Source organism: Gobius niger (assembly GCF_951799975.1).
Source record: "Gobius niger genome assembly, chromosome: 17".
In the NCBI taxonomy this organism is placed as follows: domain Eukaryota; kingdom Metazoa; phylum Chordata; class Actinopteri; order Gobiiformes; family Gobiidae; genus Gobius; species Gobius niger.
Genome location: NC_136868.1, coordinates 7,054,607 through 7,071,668, shown reverse-complemented (window position 1 = coordinate 7,071,668; position 17,062 = coordinate 7,054,607). Strand labels below are relative to the sequence as shown.

General features: G+C 40.6%; 1 protein-coding gene across 1 annotated transcript in view; it reads left to right on the top strand.

The window, feature by feature from the left end:
• The window catches only part of ephx4 (epoxide hydrolase 4), a 32,354-nt gene that overhangs the window by 2,794 nt on the left and 12,498 nt on the right, over nt 1-17,062 (top strand). The window contains exons 2-4 of the mRNA XM_079574974.1: nt 2,142-2,227; nt 7,607-7,764; nt 13,695-13,823. Of these exons, the coding sequence (XP_079431100.1) occupies nt 2,142-2,227; nt 7,607-7,764; nt 13,695-13,823 (373 nt within the window). The remainder of the gene's footprint in view (nt 1-2,141; nt 2,228-7,606; nt 7,765-13,694; nt 13,824-17,062) is intronic.

Below are 17,062 nucleotides of genomic sequence, written 5' to 3'. Positions count from 1 at the left end.
CCGGATAAAGCGGAAGAAAATGGATGGATGTATTATTATTATTATTATTATTATTATTATTATTATTATTGCAAACTATGAAAGGAGCAGCCTCTAAATTAGTTGTGCTCCAAACTCATTCGGAACCTTCCTAACATATTTGTAGCATCCCAATTCTTCTTTATATAAAGCCACGCTTCACCACTTGCAGGGTCACTTTTCAGGGTCACTGTCTTTTAAATCCAAGAAAACTGGGCTGCAAGTTCACAAGGTTGATGCAAATGCTTTATATTTAGATGCACCACAAATGTCTGACTTTACAATGCACTAGGGATCAGACAACCAGTGCCGGTAACTTTGCCGGGAGTGGATACGTCTCCATGGAGATGTGACTAAAATCAGCAGCATTTAAGATTTCAGTAGGTTAGTTCCTCATCCAAATCCATTCTTTGATCACCCACTGCAGAAAGAGCATTTTCTGTGTCGAGCTGCTCATTCACGGCATGTTTTGTATTGACAGTATAACAGTATAGTCCAAAAGTGTGCCTTTAAATGCTTACTTTATGTTTCACTTAAGGCGAGACACTGCAGGTGAATAGGGAAAAAATGTATATTTACAGATATCAATTTGAAACTTTTGCTGTAGATCATTGGCATAAATGTGAGAAAAAAATACATTGCAAGTTTTCTGTCATTTTATCTTTTCATATAAGAACAAGGTTTATGCCTAAAAATGCCCCAAAATTCCCATCTTTTCGGCGACCAAATCTGAATAATGGATAGAGCTACATTCAAATTTATGGTTTCATTCTCAGAGGGGATTTTGGATATCTGTTTTTTAGTGGAATTTGTAAAAATGTACTTTTCGCCCTATTTTTTGACATTCAAAACTCAATAAATGGGACCAGGGATTAGATAATAAAAAATCCCTCAGAAAAAATCTTCCAAATATTGTTCAGTCCAAGGCTGGAACATTTGAAGTCTTTAGGTCCGACTGACGTGGACATAGTGTCGCCACAATGACAGAAAAACGTGTTTTGAGAAAAAGACCCTTGAAATTGTGTTCTCCCATATAAGTCTATGGGCAAACATTGAATCAGCGCAATATTTAAACATGTTGTTGTGAAGATTAGGTATATTTTCTGTTTCCGGGTGAAAGCTTATATGTTCAGAGAACAATGTGGCCCAAAACCTGAAAACTGAAAAAAATTAGTTTTGCCTGTAGTGTCTCCCCTTAACATGCCCAATCCCCATAATTTCTGCAGTTTCAGTGATTTTTTTTTTAAACCATAGGCAAATATCGTGATAATATCGTTAATCGCAATTATTTAAGATAATTGTGACCCCAAATTTCATTATCGTCCCATCCCTACAATGTGCTAAAGGAGGACAAAACAAATTCTATTTCAAGTCTAGAAATAACAATCAGGTATAGTGCCTTTAGTATTTTGTTATATTTTGACCGTGAACTGTTGTTTTATTTTATGAACAGATTTGAGGATGTGCTGGTCCAGTGTGCTCCACATGATTGAATTAATGCTCGGATCAATGAAATATGGAAGCTATTTTGATAATAAGTAGGCTTTACAAAAGGGCCAATATGAAAATGTTGACTGAGACTCAAAATAGATCAGTCAGATTATTAGATATTAATTAATCACCACTCGCCACATCTTGTCAAATGTAGTTCAAATACATGTAGAATCACATCTTCACAATAGCTTTTTTTCCCGCTGTCATTGTGCATCACTTGGAAAACGTTTTCTAAATATACCCATTAAAAGTGGCACAGTGGAGATATAAATAGCTTCATGTTATTTACTCATCGTGATCTGCATATTCTGGTGTGCTTGCCCAGTCATTCAGGCCATGCTAATCTTTTATGGATTAGCTTTGTTATGGTAATCCGTTATTGGCACGAGCAGAGTCGCAATGTCCACCGAGGATCGCTTTATTAGAACTTGCCATAAGCCATATTTTCCACATGGAAGGCTTGGATTACCCCATCTCCCCATGTAATTGTATTATGTCATGTTTATTTCTATGGGTTTATAATGACAGATAAATGCTGACTTGATCCATATTGTGCACTAAGAGGCTTTGACGGAGACGTTAGCAGGATGTTTATGTGTAAATAAATGGTCGTTTCCTCTCTCTTCCAGGAGTCAGGACTGCGGTTTCACTATGTGGCGGCCGGGGAGAGAGGAAAGCCGCTTATGTTGTTTCTCCATGGCTTCCCTGAATTCTGGTAGGTCAAAAAGTTATCGAGATACGATGGTTTGGTTTTGGTTCACATGGTCTTCAAAGGTCTTTGTGCTCAGTCTTGTCCTGATTTTACGCTCTTGTACAAAGTATTTTCTTTTTTCAGTCTTGAATTGACTGTTTTTCGTATGATGCAATAATGACAAATTTCTACATATTTTAATTGATGATTGGTGCTATACAAATGCAGGGTTTAAACAGACAGAATCAAGTCAAATTTAAGGCTTTTAATGCTGTAATATTAAATTCATTGCCACAAATGCAGAAAAATGTTGGATTTGCAAACATTCTATCAAATAGAGGAAAGATAATTGGACGAAACAGACAACTTTTAAAGGATCTGTATCATGCTATTTTAGTCATTCCAAAGTAAAGTATCGGCATCTATATGATATGTTGTACTTCTACCACTATGGAGTACTCATTTTGTGATAAATATAAGTATTTTCTGGAGGTATTTTTCAAACCCGGAAGGCAAGACGCTTGGATTCTGTTAACTCCGCCCCCTCTCCCCGAGTTGATGCAGCTGATGCAACAAAGTTGTAGAAATATAGTATCACAGCAAAAAGTGAAGTTGCTTCACAAAGCAGTTATAAGGAGTTGACACACGCGTTTTGACTCACCACTGCTCTGGCCGCTCCATCATCGCTGGTTATAAGACCTAATCCACTTTGGTTCTGGTGAAGGTTCACCAAACATCCATCAGTGAAGTGACGGTCACAAACACTATTTTGGCTGAGAGTCACTGAATCCCGGAAAGAAATTGCAACTTCTGGCGAGTTGCCTCTTCTTCGGAGGGTTGAATAAAGTCCTGTCCTCTAGTACCCAAACGCGCATTTTCGTCATGACATTATCGCTAGGTGCGTTTGTTTTCTCCCCAGGGACAGAGCGGACACCTTGGGCACTTTCCAGGATTCAGGAGAAATGCTCAGAACTGTGTGAACTAAGCCAAAAACCACTCTGGGGGTGTTTTTGATAAGGAAATAGCTTAACAACATGGTTGAAAGCTCCAAAAAGTCTATTTTGCTTGATAGAAGACCTTTGATTGAGTATTTTAATTCGAGCTACACAAAACAGACACAAAAGCGAGAAAGACAATAATAATAATTACAAAAAACAGCATTCTAGCTCGAAAAGGAGTGGGAAGAAGACAAGCTTATTAACTCCCACCTTTAAGCAAAAAATGTGGTCAAATTCAGCCAATACTGCAGCTGAACATGTTGTAGACCATCATTTTGGTTATACTGCAAAAATTGTAGACTGATGTTATAATTTTGCTCTAAATAAAATGTCATGCTATTTAATGACATTTAAGGCCTTGAATTGTGGCAAAGTTTATTTAATGACTTTTAAGGCTGTTTAATGCCCTGCGGAAAACCCTGAAATAGTGCAATCCAAAACAAACGTGTTATTCCTTTTGTAAGTCTTGCATGAATAACAATAGTGTAGCGCTTCTCCAGACGCTGAAGTCTCTGTCCACTACAGTGCGTTATTCATTCACTCCCAGCTCTATTGTAGCCGCTGTTGCCCTGGGGTTTACGTACAGACAGCAAATCTGTGTCCGCATCTTCTGAAACCACCACCAAGCGCTTGCTCACGCTCCACATTCGTATACACACACATGCAAGTTGGCTAAAGATAAAATCAGACATGAGTTCCACGAGACCCGGAAGTAGAGTGATGACAGCATCACTTAACAACTCCATGGGCTCCCCATGGGCCAATAGTCACACTGATGCACATGGAAAAAAAGAAAGAACATCTCTCTCACTTTTAGTGCACCATATGAGACCAGGCAACAAAAGAGAAGCCCATATAACTGGAATATGTATTGTATTTATCATGAAAAGCATTGTTTTGTAGGACTTCATTGGACCTGGGGTAATAGGCACCAGCGAACGAATTACCAAAGATTCTACATTTGATCATCTGTCTGTGGGAGCGCAGTCAGAGACCCTGGGAAATACCCGGGCTGTTGTTGACCCCATTGCGTTCAGTCGGGTCAGTGGCCTTTAGGACTGCCAAGTTATTATGCAATGTTATGTATATGTTTTGTGTTGGGGGTTTCCTACCCTTTTCCTGCATGGGAGATAAGCACCGCATGGGAAAAATACATATCCAGGCATTCCTTACTTGACTTATTAACTAGAAAGCCACTTGAATAGTAGCACAGTAATAGCATGGTGATAGGATGGGAATGGGTACCTATAATCCTAACACTATCCCAGTATCAAGACTGTAAATGACCAGGATATAATCTATTTCTTAGTAATAATGTTGAGATAGGGCTGCTTAATGCATTATTCTTTGCTATCCCTATAGTTATCATGCTATTTATTACCATGTTTTTATGACTGTGCTATAAAGTAAAGTGTTGTCCTGACTGCAAGGACTTAAACCTCGCCACAAAACCAAAAAAAGTAATCCAAAGCATTCCTTAAACCCAGCAGCGGTCGTTGTAAGCGGTCTCTTTAGTGGCCATCCTGTGAAAACGGTCCAGACCATTCCCTCGTCGTCTCTCGTTGATGTGATGTGAAAGGCCCTCCTCACACAGTCCCTGCTGGATCGAGGCCAGGGAACTTAGGGCTGCCCATATCCGCACAAACCCCAGCGACCGCGGGACGGGCTCGGGCCTAATTAACAGGGGAGGCTGTTTCTGCTTCACCGGACAGAGTCTTTACAGGAGTCACAAAAAGGAAACATGGGGAGAAATGCGCTAAACATGTTGAGGTGGGCGACTCGTGAGCTGCACTTGGTGGTTTTACTTGAGTCACTTCTTTTATCCTGGGCAGTTTTAGAATTAATCTTTTTCTGGGGGTGCATTATCTATTTTTTTAATAGATAATGCCAATGCCTAAATACAAAAGAGACAGTCACGCTCAAGTAGTCACTGCTTTTTACTTCTAGTTAAGTAAAGTGACGTTACTCTTGCTCTCAGTCCCTGATTGTTTGTCGCTCAAGTAGATGAAACACAGACTCACTGAAATAAATTGTCTTGTTGAGACTCTCATCTTTGATTTCATGTAGTTCTGTCAATATTTGGACTGTGAGTGATGGTGACTGACTCCATCTTCCTCAAGGTGCTCCAGTTTCCCTTTAAAGTGATAATGTGCAAGTTTGCAAAGTGAGTAGAGATAGAGTGAAATTTAAACGTTAAACAATCAAATTCCTCCCCTCTTTAACCAGAAAGCCCTTATTAGTTTGCAAAATGAGGAGAGCAGGAACAGAACTTTCAAAACTAAACAATCAAGCTTCTCCCCCTCTCCTCCTGATTGGACCTGACAGGCTGGTTCACGGGAAAAGCTTGTCTCATTAGTCAATGCGGGAGGATACTCGACTCTGATTAGTAGCCGAGATCTGGGAAATTGGGACTTTACAAAAAGTAATATATATAGATTATTATTTACTTTACGTCAAAATGCAAGACCAGGTGGTCGATTTTGCACATTTTTGCACATTTTCCAATACATGTAGACTTCCAGATGATCACTTTAAAGCATGCAAAAAAGGCTTCCTTTTCTAAGCCAGAGTTCAGCAGCCTCAAAAGAGCCACTTCACCCTGTTTCAAACCAAATGAAAGAATGAAAGAGATACAAAAGTGTTTTTTATCCGCAAACAACAATATAATATTTTTGACTGATAAAATTGTGATGAATGAAACATATTAGTTTTTGCTGTTATGTTATGCACTTTGGTTGACTATGTTGTTTTTAGAGTGCATTATAAATAAAGTTGGATTAGATTAGAAGAATATATAGAGGGATTTGGAGGGTACCTCTCTGGGAAATTTGATCAAATTGTTTGTCACTGCCCTCATTCTGATTATAAAGCCATATATTTATAGCAACGTATCACTCAAAAACACTCAAGTCTAATTAAGTGTTCTAGTTTGAAGTTTTTGTGTTATCGTTTTCTATCAAAGCTCAAAAGAGCCAGAAGCTTTAAAGAGCTCCATGTGGCTCTTGAGATAGCGGCTGCCTAACCTTGTGCCAAGTCCTCCTGTCCAAAGATTAGGGATGAGTTCCCGGGCGCTGCATCGCTGTCGCTCACTGCCTCTGACAGGCTGCTCCAGTGGCATTGATGGGTCAACTGCAGAGAACAAGCCTTAGAGGACGATATACTGTATGCTTTAAAGGGATATTTCAGGATTTTTGACATAGGGCCTCATTTCCTAGTTATCCAGAGTGTTGCTGATTTCAGGAGATATTTTTTTTTTTGTAATTCATGCAGTTCTTATATTTGAAGAGTTACGTGGTCCTAGGCTAATGCATTTCTACGGTTACTTAGCCTGCATTAAAAACAGTCTGACCCGCTCCACAGTGCACCAGAGGCAAATCACTTATAACACCAGACTAACCATATAAATGTCTGTGTCGATAGAGTAATTTTAAACCTTTTTGCATTTAAAATACCTTATATTTGAGCAGCATCAGCTTCGTGGTTGTATAAGCTATGCTGCGGCGGAGTGATCTGCTAGAAAATAGTCCCTCAAAATGCGATCATTCATGTGATGAAAGGTCAGTTATATTCCCAAAATTATTCTATCGACACAGACATTTATATGGTTAGTCTGGCGTTATAAGTGATTTGCCTCAGGTGCTCTGTGGGTCAGACTGTTTTTAATGCAGGCTAGCTGATACCATAGAAATGCGCTAGCCTTGTATTAGCCTAGCGCCACATTACTGAAATCCTGAAATATCCCTTTAATCTTGACAACACTTATTTAGAATCACAAAACTCCAATACTCCAAATCTACTGACTTCCGATTGATACTAACCAAATTTTGTACTCAATTAACAAATACGTACATTCATGTCTCATCCGTCACCAACTTTAAATGTGCTAATTCACGCAGAGAAGATGTTTGTATTGCAGACGCTGTATCGTACTGAGTCGTCATAATCAAATAGCTGCGTGTCTCTCTGCTCGCGGAGAGAACGCCTGGTAGGAAAAGAGAAAAAAGAGAAGTAGGGAGGGAGAGATGGAGGTGGAGATGGGGGTGCGTGATGAGACAGAGGGATGCTTCTCGAGACAAGATCTTCAATTAGGAGCTGTCCCCACCACATGATCAGGGGGCGGACTGAATCTCAAACAGCTTCATCGCTCCGAGATGACCTTCACGCAGATGGAGAGGATTTTGATTAGATTTTCTTGTCAAAAATGAAAGTCTTGTGCGTTCAATTGGTCGTATGATAAGAGCCAATTTGTGTATAACGAATATTTTTTTTTGCAGCAGAGAAGAAACGTGTGGTTAAATCCCCCCCCAAAAAGTAATAGAGCCATTTGCGCTAATACCAAAAACCATCCCCTTGATCTTACAAATGACTAACCTTCTGAAATCATTGTGTGCTTTCCTCTGCGTAGGTTTTCTTGGCGCTACCAGCTCAGGGAGTTTAAGAGTGAATTTCGAGTGGTGGCCATCGACATGCGCGGATACGGCGAGTCCGACTTACCGCTGTCCACTGAAAGCTACAAATTCGAGCACTTGGTCACTGACGTCAAGGACATCGTGGAGTACTTAGGTAAGGCTCATTTACCCCCAGGGAGGATGACCAGACATCTCTGTTTAATGAGGAGACTCTTCATTTTTACGCTCCTTGTCCCCAATCCTTGCACATGTTTAACCAAAGGAAATGCAGAGAAAACTCATGTCTCAATTCAATATTAGTGATGGTCCTTTTGGTCATTTTTCAAACTGATTTTAAAGGAACAGGCCACCGTTTTTCCATACTGAGATATGTTCTTACCTGAGCTTAGACGAGTTGATGGGTACCTGTCTGGTCTTTGTGCGTGCCCTCAGTCACACAAAACGACCAAAGATGTTGTTAGCATTTGGCCTCTCCCAGTGTAGCTGAAGTGACCACGCTCTTCCACAGGCACAAAGACCAGACAGGTACGAATCAACTCGTCTAAGCTCAGAAGAACATATCTCAGTATGGAAAAATGGCCTGTTCCTTTAAGTGCAGGATCAAACCTTAATTTAATTAATATTAATAATACATCAAGCTTGTACACTGCTTTAACAATTGTTATGCAAATTGTATTTCAGTGAGGTAAAATAAAAAAAATAAAAATTAAATGAAACTCATGGATGGTATTGTGTCTCAGGGCTTTTTGAATCACTGACATCAATCTCAGACGCCTTTGATGATTAGTTGTCAGGTAAGCCCAGGAAAAAAATCTACTTTATTATTAAGCAGACCATCATTGTCAAGCAATATGGGAAAGAAAAAGGGTCTCTCTGCTGATTAAAAGCTTGAAATAGTTGAATGCCTTGGACTAGGTCCATCCATCCATCCATCCATCCATCCATTTTCTTCCACTTGTCCGTTGCCGGGTCGTGGGGGCAGTTGTTGGATCTGCCCAAATCACATTGCACCAGCCCCTATGGCTCCTCCTGCAGGGGGTGGGTCCACAGCCTCATGATTCTAACCGGGTCTGTTGGTCTCTCATAAGGGGCTTCTGAACCGCTCTTTGTCTGACCCGTCACCTAGGACCTGTTTGCCATGGGAGACCCGAGGCCCCCGACAACATAGCCCCTAGGATCATTCAGGTGCTCAAACCCCTCCACCACGTTAAGGTGGCGGCTCCAGGAGGGGCCTTGGACTAGGTATGAAAACCTTTGATATTTGGAAATCACGGGGAGAGAGCTGGTTATCTAAGATTGATGTCAGTGATTCAAAGAGCCCTGAGACACAATACCATCCATGAGTTTTTTTTTTACCTTTCTGGCATTGAAATACAATTTGCATAATAATTCTTAACACAGTGTATAGCGCTTTATTTTTGGACAATCAACATTGAAATACAACTAATAACAGAAGACATTTAAGGAAAAGCCAGTTTGAACGGGTAGGTTTTGAATAAGGAGTGAGTTCCAGAGGGTCAGGGCAGTGATGGGCGAAGGCGGAAGTTCGGGCGATTAGTGCGGGTGATGGGAGTGAGGAGGTCACTGAGATCGGGCGGGGCCAGGTTACGTAGGGACTTGTAGGTGAGGAGGAGGAGTTTGTATTAAATGTGGTATAAATTTGGAGGTTCTGCTTTCTCAAAATTGTCTTGAGAGCCAAAACATAAAATGTAAACTTAAACACCCTTTAGATCATGTAATATATTTGTAGTTGTGATTAAAAAAATCTGCATTACAAAATGAAAATCGATGTTTGACTGGAACATGTTTACCACTAATCTCAGGTCACTGGTCATTTTTATGAATTGTGCTCGCCCCTTCACTCCTATTAGTTTACATAGGACTGGAGAAGTTAGGAGAAAATCAGGTACGGCACAAATATAAAGCAGATTTTAGACCGCGCAGAGAAACGGTGCAGTGTTGACTTGTTGGTGCAAATGAACATAGACATTTCACACAAATCAATCTACTAAACATCAGATATTAGAAAAACTGCACCTCCCGCAGGTCTAGAATTTTGGCTGTCCCAATCTGCAGCTGAAAACAAAAAGGACAGTGTCTTGACAAGGTCCAAAATAAAGTTGTTTACCAGAGTCAAACAGCCTTAAGTGCTGCTGCGCCGCGACACGCCATCTCTGAGTCACTGCTAACGTGAGGTGTGGACTCAGAACTAACGCTAAATGTGCACAGAAAACTGACCTTTTCTGTCTCAAGCAGCATCTTTTGCTCCAGCTCCAATGCGACTCCCAACGCACAAGAACCAAATAGACCGACAGATAGATCAGGTTTGAACCCGGAAGAGCATGTGGTTCGAACAAAATCATCTCTCTTTCATCTTTTCAACTGTCCTTTTAAATTGTCTGCAAACTCTTTCATTAAATATTTACGACGCTTCTTGAAAAAGTCCAAATAAATCCATGCTTCACTATTCCCAATGCCTTGAGGAGAGGAAGCTCTGTGAGTAAGCGAACTCAAATGGCTGCACATCAAATATTTATTGAAAAAGTGCTTTGTCAACTGTCAACCATACTTTTAGATATGAGGCTTCTGCTTCGCCGCGGCTGCTTTTAATACAGTCAGTGAATAACATGGATAGTTGCAACAGCAGTGTCTCCTAACCTTTCCCCACTAACCAATATGTGTCAGACTCGTACCTTTTACTGCATAATGTCATTTAAACAGCTTTCCTTTGAAAACAATGTTCCAATACTTTACAGTTTGACCCTTTTTCAACCCTTTATAAGGCACTCATACTTTGAAATAAATAATTCAATTTTAGAGGGTTGTTGGGGGACATAACACAAGTTTAGTTCTGTTTATATCATGCAGAAAATCAATGTGAGCAAAGTTAAAATATTTAGTCCATTGCCCTTTAAATGGACTATACGGAGTTTAAAAATGTTAAAACAAAGTATTTTCCTCCCCCTACATGTTCCAGCCATGTCTTAATGTGTAGAATGAGCCCAGACTTGTTCCCCACAACTGCCTCTAAAATCCTGCACTGTCACTCAAAAATGTGTTACTTTGGGTCTGAAGTGCCGTCATGCATGAGCTTAATATAGAAGCTGCAGTTACGCATATGATCTGAGGTGGCAGTAGTGAGTATAAAATGACCAAGTTGCATCTAGTCTCTTTAAGTGGTAATGTGTCTCTTATGCTCCTTTAGGGAAGAAAAACATGTTGTAATAAAGTTAATATCTATCTAAATTCTAAACAGTCTGTTTGGAATAACTATAACTGAATGGATGTCACAAATTCTAGGCTTACACTAAATAAAGGTACTGAAAACAGTAAATGGTAAATGGTAAATGGTCTCAACTTATATAGCGCTTTTCCACCTACATTAGGCACTCAAAGCGCTTTACAGCAAGGATCCACTCACCCATTCATACTCTCATTCATACACCAATGTACGCAGACACTGGGGGCAATGTGGGTGAAGTGTCTTGCCCAAGGACACAACGACAATGTGCACTTTCAGGAGGTGGGATTCGAACCCCTGACCTTCCGATCATGAGACGACCCGCTCTACCATCTGCGCCACCGTAGTAGAATTGTTCTTTTTGTTTCGTCTTGAAATCATTTGGGGACCCCCCACCCAAGGCCTCGATACCCCCCAAGGGGTCCCAACCCCCACTTTGGGAACAACTGATGCAGGGGTGATCTTTTCTGATTGGCTGAGTGAGGACTCCATGCTTCTTTACCTCACTGATGTGCAGCAGGGAGGCCATATGTAAATACTTGCCCTATAAAGGGTTAAACTTCTGAAATAATTACACGTTCCCTGCTCAGTGGTTGGAATGCTGGAATACTCTGTAAACGTAAATTCAGGTGAGGAAATAGCCTATAGATCATTAAAAATTAAAAAACTCACTTATCATAATGATTTCCCCGTTCTCCCGTGGAAATTACAACATGAAGGTGCAAAGATGTGCCTTTTTCAACTGAATAAGAGGTTTATTTATCTACCATTCTGATCCCATGAAGTCCCGGCAAGTTTCCAATTGTGCAGATTCAGTGCATTATGCAGAAGGAATAAGGAAATGTTTGAATGTAACAGCCAACAATAGCAGGTGCAGATGTATTGCAGATGTATTGCAGTCAAGCCCTGTATTCGTCTTTTCCCATCTTTCACTCTCTTTCACACATTGATATTGTAGCTGCATAAGTCCTCACGTCGATAATCTGCAGTTGGACTCTTGAACCCTCCCTTTAAGACGTGACTCTTCCTTCGGCGGGTATTGAAATGAGAAGTGGTGGTGTCAGCTCTGACGGAGGTGGCTCTAATGTAATCCCTGAAGAAATATACCGCACCTTATGTGAGGGGGCTGCAGGGCTGAGAGTGGTGCTCTTCTGACAATACTGAGAGCGAGAGGTGCTGTGTAAGGGGATTAGTGGATGGACACGAAGGGCTTCACCTCGCTCTGCTTCTGGCCGGAGGGCGTGAAACACTAAAGTAGGAACGACCGGGGCTGTGGAGGCGCATTGATAGGGGTCGCAAATAAAATGGCATATTGAGAAGAAAGTGAGATCTTAAACTTAAAAATTGTAATATATTCTATATTAGTGATTACAGCTCTAAAAATGTAATATATGTCTGTATTACATATCACTGTTTCAAAAATGTAGCTGGGTTACACTACTACTTTTGGCAAAATATAGACAATCAATATAGTAATCATGCCATTGAGCAAAAGTGCAGTCAGAGATTTATTTTTCCTTCATTATCCTCATTCTCTTGTGTTTTGTTTTGACGACATAAACTACATGCAGCTGCAGATCTTACACACCAGTGTCCAACTTGATTTTGTGCTGCAGAAACACATTTTATTTTGGGGGGAGTTTGGCATTTTCTTGTTTATACATTTAAATGCACTTGTAACTCGAGTTACTTGAAATGTAATGACTAATATATGGTCGTACCTTAGCTTAGACGAGTTCATGTGTACCGGTCTGGTCTTCACGCATGCCCTCAGTTGTGTAAACACAGCACAGACGACGTTAGCATTTAGCCTCTCCTCTATAGCTCCCAACCAGTGTTAATTTTGACAACATATTTTAATTTAGTTTGTTTTAGTCTTTTGACGAAAATGTAATTCAATTTTAGTCTAGTTTTAGTTGACTAAAATTGCAAGTAATGTGCAATGTTTGTCTTAAAAATTGCAATGAGTTTTTTTTTTTTTTGGTCAAAATCGTGCAAAGCATTTTCAAACCACCATTGCCACCATTTTAGCTTTCAAGGTTAGAAACCGTAGTATTGACAATGAGTTGACCTTTTGGTCTTGGGCTGCCATTTCAGTGCCTCAACAAGTGTGAAACAAATACCTTTATTATTCTGTTTAGGCTTTGGCAATTAGTATGTAAAACTGAGAAAGTAAAAATTCCTTCCATGTCCTAATGTGTAGAATGAGCCCAGACCTGTTCACCACAACTGCCTCTAAAATCCTACACTGTCACTCAAAAAGGTGTTAATTTGGGTCCGAAGTGCCGTCATGCACGAGCTTAATATGGAAGGTGCAGCTACATGTCTGACCTGAGGTGGCAGTAATGAGTAAAAAATGGCAAACTTGCATCTAGTCCCTTTAACATTTACACCACACATATAGTGGGGAAAAAAGTAGTCCAAATCCAATAGAAAGTCTATGGGAAACAGACCAAATACTTTTTTTCCCCACTGTATATATATTTCATTGTACAGGTGACATTTCCGGGACTCATCATAAGTGGTAGTTTCCGGCTGTGACACAAGTTGCAAAAAAATACTTTAGGTGCAGCAGTAAAGAACTACTCTTGACATGCATTGATTAAAACATAGTTCCCTCTTAAAACTGATTATGATTTATCAGGAGAAAGTACCATTAACTCATGATGTAAGTACAGCGCTGGGGATTCATAAAAGATATTAACTGAATCCTGTTATTGATTTTGAGGTCCTATTGCTGCGCTCCGCACATCGATCCACGGAGCCCTGACGTTGTTTAATATCTCAGAGTGAGTTATTGCCGCTGCTGTTTGGTTACAGTGACTCTCCTCGTTTGTGCCCAGGATATAACAGATGCTGCCTGGTGGGCCACGACTGGGGAGGGACCGTCGCCTGGCTGTTCGCCATTTACTACCCGGAAATGGTCACCAAGCTCATCGTCCTGAACTGCCCGCACCCCTCCGTGTTGGCAGGTATGACTTGGCTTTAAAGTGTCACAGTGAGGTGTCGTTTTAAAGCTACACTCCGTTCCACTTTTGTAAGGGGAGACACTACAGGCAAAGCTCAATTTTTTCAGTTTTCAGGTTTTGGGCCAAATTGGTCTCTGAACATATAAGCTTTCACCCAGAAACAGAAAATATACCTAATCTTCACAACAACATGTTTAAATATTGCGCTGATTCAATGTTCCCCCATAGACTTATATGGGACAATGCAATTTCAAGGGCCTTTTTCTCAAAACACATTTTTCTGTCATTGTGGCGACACTATGTCCACGTCAGTCGGACCTAAAGACTTCAAATTTTCCAGCCTTGGACTGAACAATATATGGAAGATTTTTTCAGAGGGATTTTTTATTATCTAATCCCTAGCCCTATTTATTGAGTTTTGAATGTCAAAAAATAAGGCAAAAATTTAATTTTTACACATTTTTCCACTAAAAAACTAGCCTGGCTAACACCAGACTAAAATCACAAGTGATATTTAGTCTGGGGACCACCAATTCATTTTCTCGTAGGAGAGGTGTGGTTTACGATCGTCCATAGTCGTTTATTGGGCGATACGAAAAAAAAAAAAAAAAAGTCTCATGCGTCTGCACGTAGCCACAGCCAATCGTATCGTCGTATGAGATGACGTATGACGTACCCGCTGTAAACTTTTGAGCTAAATTATTTAGAACAAGGTCTAAAGCTTGATCAAAAAATACCATCGTGTCTGCTGCTGTCACGTTGGATCCGTAAATAAACTTTTTTTTTTTATTATCCGTAAATAAACTACAAGCTTCCATATATCGAATAGCGCGTCATCGTCTTGCCGTCCCTCCTCGCTCTGTGATTGGTTCCCAAATCCACCGGAGATTTGGCCATGGTCCCCAGGCTGTTGTGCAGTTCGAAATAATTCGAGCGCACACAGCAGCCTGGTGTTAGCCAGGTTACTAAAAAACAGCTTATTTTAAAACTAAACAAGATATATTTGATGGACCCCCTCGCAAACGAGATGGAACATCTCAAGGGGCATTCCATAAATAAACTTACTAAATATCCAAAATCCCCTCCGAAAAAGTCTTGGCAACTCATTTATCAATAAAATGAAACCATAAATTTGAATGTAGCTCTATCCATTATTCAGATTTCGTCGCCGAAAAGATGGGAAATTTGGGGCATTTTTAGGCATAAAACACCTTGTTCTTATATGAAAAGATAAAATGACAGAAAACTTGCAATGTATTTTTTTCTCACATTTATGCCAGTGATCTACAGCAAAAGTTTCAAATTGATATCTGTAAATATACATTTTTTCCCTATTCACCTGCAGTGTCTCGCCTGATCATCATTTTTAAGCAATATGGGAACGAAAAAGGATCTCTCTGCTGATGAAAAGCGTAGTAGTTCAAAGCCTTGGTCTAAAACCTTTGATTTTTCATGAAAGATTAAGCGTAATGATCGTACTGTTAAGAGATTTGTGGCGGTGCCAGAGCACACACAGGTTTGTGCAGATAAAGGCACAATAAGGACGGTTTCTGCCAGACAAATACATCAGATGAATAGAACAGCTGCTACAAAGTTGAGTTGACAGTTTAGAAAATCTGAGAAAAATGTCATTTGCATAATAATTTGGAACGCGGTGTATAGCTTTCTGACCTCAAGACCCAAATATCTTCAGTTCTGTTGGAAGATAGACACGTTTTTATTCACTTATGTGTTACATCTGCAAACCTTTTGTTATTGCCCTAATGTTGGAAAGTGTTTGCTAGAATCAAAAATCAAAGTCAGCCTTATTGCCAGTTTCCTACATGCAAAGAATATAGTATGTAGAGCGAAATCTAACATCTGAAAATATATGAACGCTCTACATAACTGTGTGGAGTTCAGGATCTGTGAGGAACCGGGGCTGCAGCTTGTGACTGCAGGTGGAGGCAGTGAGAGAGAGGACAGGGAAGGGAGCGAGTTCAGATTACTGACGGTTTCTTCTTCAGTCGGCTCAAGAGCACAACACACTGTGATGAGTGTGTGGGGTCACCCGCGATGCTGAGGGCTTTGTGAAGGAGACAAACTGAGTAAATGTCCCGCACAGAGGAGAGAGGGGCAGCTCCAGTGCTCTATATGCGCTGGAGGCTCCTACAGCCGGATGCAGGGATGGCCCAGTACCACACAGTGATGCAGCTGGTTAGGAAGCTGTATTTTCCCCCTTGCTTGACTCTCAAACCAATTGGAATCGGTGGCGCCGAGGTTGGCACTCGTTCTTCACAGGTCCCAGGTTCAATTCCCTCCTGGATGGGGCCTTTCTGTGTGGAGTTTGCATATTCTCCTCGTGACTGCACAGGTTTCCTCCGGGTACTCCGGTTTCCCCTACCACTAAAAACATGTACAACAGGTTAAAGCAGTGGTTCTCAACCTGGGGGTCAGGACCCCCGAGGGGGTCACGAGATGAATTTGGGGGGTCGCCAGATCATGTAGATAAAATATACATACTTTACTTTAACGTATATAATAATATTATATTGTTGCATGTGTGTGCTATTTTACCAGAGTGCCATTATATGTTCGTAATTTGATGAATTTTATTTTAGCTATTTGTTTTTTTCTTTGTTTTTGAAGAATTATGTAGGCTAATTTTCCGATTTCTCACGGTGTGACCAAGGCGGGGGGTCACAAACCCTTTTAACTGTTACAATGGGGGTCGCGGCTCCAAAAGGTTGAGAACCACTGGGTTAAAGGGATATTTCAGGATTTTGGACATAGGGCCTCGCTTCCTATTTATCCAGTGTTGTTGATTTCTGGAGATATTTTTTTTAATTCATGCAGTCCTTATTTGAAGAGTTCAGTAGTGCTAGGCTAGTGCTAGGCTAGTGCACGTCTATGGTAACTAGTAGCCTGAATTAAAAACCTCTTCAAAATCATGGTGTCGTCCTCCAAACGTTGCCATATCTGATTTGTAGAAAGCTCCTTTGTGAATTCCACATGTATTAACGCTGGCCGCAGGTAAACAAACTACTGTAGATCCCGTAACTGAGCAGATCACTCCGCCGCTGCGTAGCTACAACCAGGAGGCTGATGCTGCTCAAATATAAGTTCTTTTGAATACAAATTGGTTCTATAAAAAAAAGTATTCAGTCGACACAGACATTTATATGGATAGTCTGGTGTTATAGGTGATTTGCCTCAGGTGCTCTGTGCTCGGGTCAGACTGTTTTTAATGCAGGCTACTAGTT